This window comes from Ursus americanus, chromosome 7, assembly GCF_024610735.1.
Source record: "Ursus americanus isolate L20-20 chromosome 7, mUrsAme1.1.p, whole genome shotgun sequence".
NCBI classification, from domain to species: Eukaryota; Metazoa; Chordata; class Mammalia; order Carnivora; family Ursidae; genus Ursus; species Ursus americanus.
The window spans coordinates 47240164-47246163 of NC_142133.1; the positions used below are offsets into that span (position 1 = coordinate 47240164).

A 6000-nucleotide genomic window follows, 5' to 3' on the forward strand; every position below is an offset into this window, starting at 1 on the left:
CCACCAGGACCCCTGTCCCTCCCCCTTGCCCCAATCCACATATCTCCTCTTGGATCATGGGCACTCAGCCATGACAATGCCTTGGAATCTCTGCCATCTGTGAAGATGGCCGGTGGTATCGTGGGCCCAACTCCTGGTCCTCCCAGCAAACGTCTGCAAGAGACTGTGCTTACACAGCTTTCGTTCTGTTACAAACAAGCAGGGCCACTGTCAGCGCATTTCCCCCCTTCGCGCAGTTTGGGAAAGCACACGCCCTCTGGGTGGAGGCCCAAATGGCTCCCACACGTGGCCTGGCAAGTGCATAGCAGGACGGTTTGCAGCCTCTACTAAGGCAACCTGCACAAGTGCACACAGCAGCCCCCCAAACAGGAAGGCCTGCCCCGCCCTGCCTGCCCAAGAGCCAAATTCAGGATGCCAGAAAGTAAAGACCAGCCAAAAAGACCTTATCTTTTTTTCACAATGAAAATCTACTACCTGTGGCCGTACAGCTTGGTCATCTGCCTGCAGCTGTGAAGCTGCAATTATCCAAAAGACAACTGGCTCCACAAGTGGCCAAATCACTCAGTGTTGAGGGAGGATGACACAGAAGCCTATGACTGGCCAAAATTGTACACCAGTGGTGGCATCTCATCACGGGCCACTAAGTGGCAGGGTTTTTCTCTGTCTCTCCACCCCCCCTTAATAGAAACATGAAAAATCTAGCATAATTTCTGAAAACAAAAAAGGAACTTCCCATTGGTGCCCTGCAAGTGTTACTACAGAGACAGAATCTATCTTTAGGAGGTCACCCAGACCCTTAGACCTTGCTAAAAAGAACATGAAAGTCACAGCCCTCCGATCCCACCTGCTTCCCATGAGAACAAGGAAGTCATAACATCATATCAGATGGTTTGAAGCCCACGAATGGTATCCCCTATTAGAGATCCTGGCAGAGTGTGGAAAGTATGAGGTTTGGTGTCAAACTGAGAAGCGAGTCATTTGACCTTTCCAAGCCTTGGTATTCTCCTCTCTGAAATGTGAGTAACAACAGCAATCTATAGAATGGTTCTTAGAATTAACTGGTGAAATGTGGGACTCAGGAAATGGCCCACACCAGCTAATAGCCTTCTCCTCTTCTCACCTTAACCTCCTCATCTTTCAGTTGCCCTCTCCTGAGGATGGCGTTCTTGTTCATGGAATGTTCATGGATGCTTCTCGATGGGACAATATGGAGATGGTGATAGAGGACGCATTGCCAGGACAGATGAATCCAATGCTGCCTGTGGTGCATTTTGAACCTCAACAAAATTATGTGCCAGACCCAACACTTTACCATTCCCCACTTTATAAAACAGGGGCCCGGGCAGGAACACTCTCAACCACAGGTAAGGATGTGCTAAGACTGGTCCAAATGATGACAAAATGCAAACATCAAAGTCCAAAAAACAGCTATACTGTGCAAGGAGAGATCTTAAGCCAATTAGCAAAGCTTAAAATGAGGCCACTTATACTAATTTATAAATGTTGTAAATTCTCTTTTAACGCTGAGTATGGACTGACATTATAAAACTACTGCTTTCTTCTGTACGTCTAATAAGTAGAAAATAGAGCTTATTGAGCAGTGACTTCTAATTTCAAAATGATGGCCTGAGTACACACAAAAATCCCTCTCTCTCCAAAGTCACTGAGACTCATCACAGATAACAGATTTGAAAATAAACCGAAAATGGAATGCCATGTTGCAAAAAGGGGAATCCGACTGGGCCTGAAACTGAGATGCAGCCCTGAAAAAAGGAACCAAGTAGAAAGCCGTATCAACAGAGAAGCTGAAGATCTGCCCCTACACAGCTAGGACGCAGCTGAAGGGTGAGCAGGGAAGGAGCTCAGGAAATCCCTCACAATACAGCATGATGCAATAAAAAAAAAAAAGGCCATCGTGAAAGGAGCCAAATTTTCCAGTGTTTATCTAGTAGGCAATCTGGAAGGAGAAAGGGAATGAAAGAGAGATAATAATGGCTGATAATTTCCCAGAACTGAAGAAAAACTGTTTTCAGAGTGGCCATACCATTGAACACTCCCACCAGCAGCATGTAAGCGTTCCAGTGCCTCCACATCCTCACTACCACTTAGGATGACCAGTCCTTTTAATTCTAGATGTCAGATAGATAGATGGATGACAGAATATAGTGGTATCTTCTTGTGGTTTTACTTTGCATTTCCCGAATGACTAATGATGTTAGCGATCTTTTCTGGTACTTATTTATATCTTCTTTAGTGAACTGTCTGTTCAAGTCTTTTACCCATTTTGTAAGAGTCATTTGTCTTATTATTGGCTAAAATTTCCAGTAGGAACTCTGTCTTCTTGGCAAGAGGAACCAAGAAAAGGCAGTAATTAAAATGGTGTTGCAGACAACCCTCTCGGGTCCCCTCCCTCCTCGGGAGCTTTGTACTATCACTTTGCTATTGCTCAGTAGACCTTGTTTGGCACCTGGGTGGCTCAGTCAGTTAAGCATCTGCCTTCGGCTCAGGTCACGATCCCAGGGTCCTGGGATCGAGCCCCACATCGGGCTCCCTCTCAGCAGAGAGTCTGCTTCTCCCTCTCCCTGTGCATGCACTCTCTCTCTCTCTTGCTCTCTTACTTTCTCTCTAAAATAAAATAACATAAAAATAAAATAAAATCTAAAATTAAATTAAATTTAAAAAAATAGGTCAGGAAGAGAGAAATTATTCCACAAATGGTGCTCAATTAGTTATACCAAACTTAGACCCTATATCATACTATATACAAAAAGTAAATCACTTAGGGATTCTTTATACTTAATCATCACTAAATTTTAAAATTATCATTAACCCTAATGAAATAATGGCTCTATGTAATAATAATTATCAACAGCTGCTAATACTCCAACAAAGAAAGACAATCAGACACAATGTGCTTCCCGATGAAAGTACACACCACCTATTCAAGTATTCTTGCCCAAAAAAATTCAAACCTGAATGTGAGCATGCCTCTAGATCTAACCACCCCTTTACAGGGATAGAGGAACATGTTTAAAATCACCACAAGGAGGCTGTCAGCAAAAATCCAGACTGTGGGAAACTTTATAGTATACAGTCTGGTTGTTTCAACAATTTCAAGGGGGTGGCAAAAGGAACAGAGGGGGAACCTACCAGTTGAAAGAGATTTAAGAGACACATCACTGGGGCACCTGGGTGGCTCAGTCGGTTGGGCATCAGACTCTTGATTTTGGCTCAGATTGTGATCTCAGGGTTGTGGGTTCAAGCCCCACATCAGGCTCCTTGCTGGGTGTGGAACCTGCTTCGGATTCTCTCTCTCCCTCCCCCCACACCCTCACTCACTCTTTCTAAAATAAAATAAATTAAATTAAATTAAATAGACACATCACTATTGCAAGGCATGGACCTTATTCGAATCCTGAATCAAACTAACAGGTAAATATATATACGTGTGTGTGCGTATGTGTATGTATATGTGTATGTAGGCGTGTGTGTGTATGGTGCATTTGTACTATAAAATGTCACTCAAGCACTGCCAAGGAACTATGCAGGGCATGGCATACAAAGGTAAGGAAAGGGAGATATATGCATTCTCTGCTAGAAACACCACCACCTTCCCCAACTTCCACACGGATGGGGTTTGCTATGAATGCAGTGCCATCTTGAAGGCAGAGCGCTCTTCTTCTCACACTGGTCCTGGTGCAAAAGTGCAACAGTGACTCTTACTTCAGAAGTCCCAGAGCTGAGGACCAAATATCTGCGATTGTGCTTAGTCATTTCAAGAGCGCTGGTGCCTAACTGCAAGGTGAAACAAAGGATGGATGAATGGACAGACAGATGGACAAATGAAGAGAGGCCCCACCTACCAACAGCATCCCAAGTCCCACTAAAAGCTCAAGGCTGAATCCTAGTCCAATGTTCCCTCAGTCAGACTGCAGAGAATTTGAAACATTTACAAGGTTATACAAAGTCAAAGGTGGACAGGTCCTCAAGGATCACAAGTCCCAAAATCTTCATCTTACAGAGCATAAAACTGAAACCCGTAGAGGACTGGTTGCCCATTATCTTTAAAAACTGAGTCAGGTCTGAAACCCAAGTGTCTTGACTCCCAGTACAGTGTTCTTTGTATCAAGGGGTTATTCTTTAACAAACCTATTGTCCTTGTATCCTTAACTAGGTCATTCAACCAACTTTGTGGTGACTGTCCTCTTACCCTCCAAGCGGTCCAAAGATTACTGGATTGCCAAGGGATCAGCTCTGCTCTGCCAGCTAAATGAGTGAAAAGTTGCCTCCTCCTGCTAAAAAAGAACCAGGCCAGAGATCCTTCCTGATGGGGCACAAAGGTCTGCATAACTTATACGAGAGCAAAACAGCTTTACTTCGTATCTGACTTAAGGGTAGTAAGTGTGGTTTTTCTTTTCAAACCTAAAATAAAGTGTTTGAGTGTTTCTCCCTGTTGGTAATTCAAGCTCTGATGTGAAAGCAGTGGGTTCAGCACTCACCTCTTAGACCTGCTCCCCCTCCCCCAGGTGAGAGCCAGGCAGCTTCCCATCAATAACTTGGGGGGAGTGAGGGAGTAACCTGGGCGAGTCAGAACTCAGCAGTGCTTCATCCACATGGGCTTCCTTCCTCCTCACTCTAATACAAAAGGCCTGGCGTCCACTGCGGTCACATGGCCCCAGCTGCTTCCACTTCTAGACCAGATTAAGGCTCAGGGCCCAACACATGGGAGGCTGATGAGCAAATGAGGTGGGTGACAAGCTCTCGAGCCCATGGTGCCGGTTCCCCGCACACACACGCTCTACGGGGCTACGCTACAATCCACAGACGAGCCTGCAATGCTTCACGGAAGTGCAGGTTGGTCCGGCCCAACTACAGAGCTCCCCCTCCCACTTCGGGATGAGCCTGTGTGAAAAGCAGCCACGTCCCACCCAGGTGCACCTGAGCCCCTGCCACCTCAAAAGCAGAGGTTGTTAGGCCACTACTAAGATGGAACTGTCACCAAAAACAGAAGATGGAGCAGTCACTGTGGTAAAGCACCTGATGTCAGCCCTGCCAACAAGGGTCTGTTTGCCTCCCCAGCCAAGAAACTGGGACTCACCCAGCTAGGGCGGTAAAGCCACGCCACCCCCTCACAGAAATTCGCAAGAACTGGGTCAGGCCCAGTAATCCTCCCTTCCCCTCTTACCTCCGCCTTCATCCCCATACCTGTCAAAGTTAAAAACAGACTCAAGTCCCGGAGAAGCGGAGCGCACTTCTATTACTTCGCGTTCAGAGCAGGAACCCGAGACTACTCTTGCCGTTCCACGTGGGGACAGGTGTTTACTAAGCCGTGGGAATGGCTGCAGCTGCAGAAGTCAGAGGCTGACATCAGCCACCACAGCAGCTGTAATCCAAGGTCAGAGAGCAGTAGGAAGCTGTGCCAACCGTGCAACTGTCCCTGCTCGTGGAGCAGGCGACTGACCGGACAAGGAAATGCAGAGCAGGGCCACTGCACAAACCCGTACCTGCCACCGCTCCTGAAGAGAAACGGCTTCGGCCCCCTTCCACCTTCCAAGTCATGTAAGTCTACCTCATGGGAGAATCGCAAACATAGCAGTAAGGGACTCTGGGAACGTTTAGCCCTCCTACCCCTGCCATACGGGGTGCACAGTGCAGAATGGAGCAAGGACCCTCACGCCACTCTTTAAGTAGACCCCAGAATCTTCTGGGCCCTGGAAATGACTGAGAATGCACCCACAAGAAAGCCTGGGAAGGGAAGACCACAGAACGGCAAGCCCAGGCAGTCAAGCTTGCCCCAAACCAAGTTAGGAACAAACACATCTACTTCCTATTGGCCCCATCCAAGTCCTGGGCAGACCCTCTGGGTTTCTGGGAGCTGCTCAAAGGCCCCTAAGGAAACCTGGCCATGGGGTGGGGGTGGGGGGGGGTAGAGCTAAAAATTCCCATTTCAGACTCAACCAAGACAATTCTACTCTTATTCATTTTATATAGATTCCCCAT

At 46.9% G+C, this 6000-nt stretch overlaps 1 protein-coding gene across 1 annotated transcript in view; it reads left to right on the forward strand.

The window, feature by feature from the left end:
- The window catches only part of DNAH6 (dynein axonemal heavy chain 6), a 207965-nt gene extending 203520 nt beyond the window's left edge, over positions 1 to 4445 (forward strand). The window contains exons 76-77 of the mRNA XM_045808809.2: positions 1142 to 1364; positions 4175 to 4445. Coding sequence (XP_045664765.2) covers positions 1142 to 1364; positions 4175 to 4278 — 327 coding nt within the window. The 3' untranslated portion in view covers positions 4279 to 4445. The remainder of the gene's footprint in view (positions 1 to 1141; positions 1365 to 4174) is intronic.
- The last annotated feature ends 1555 nt before the right edge of the window (positions 4446 to 6000 follow it).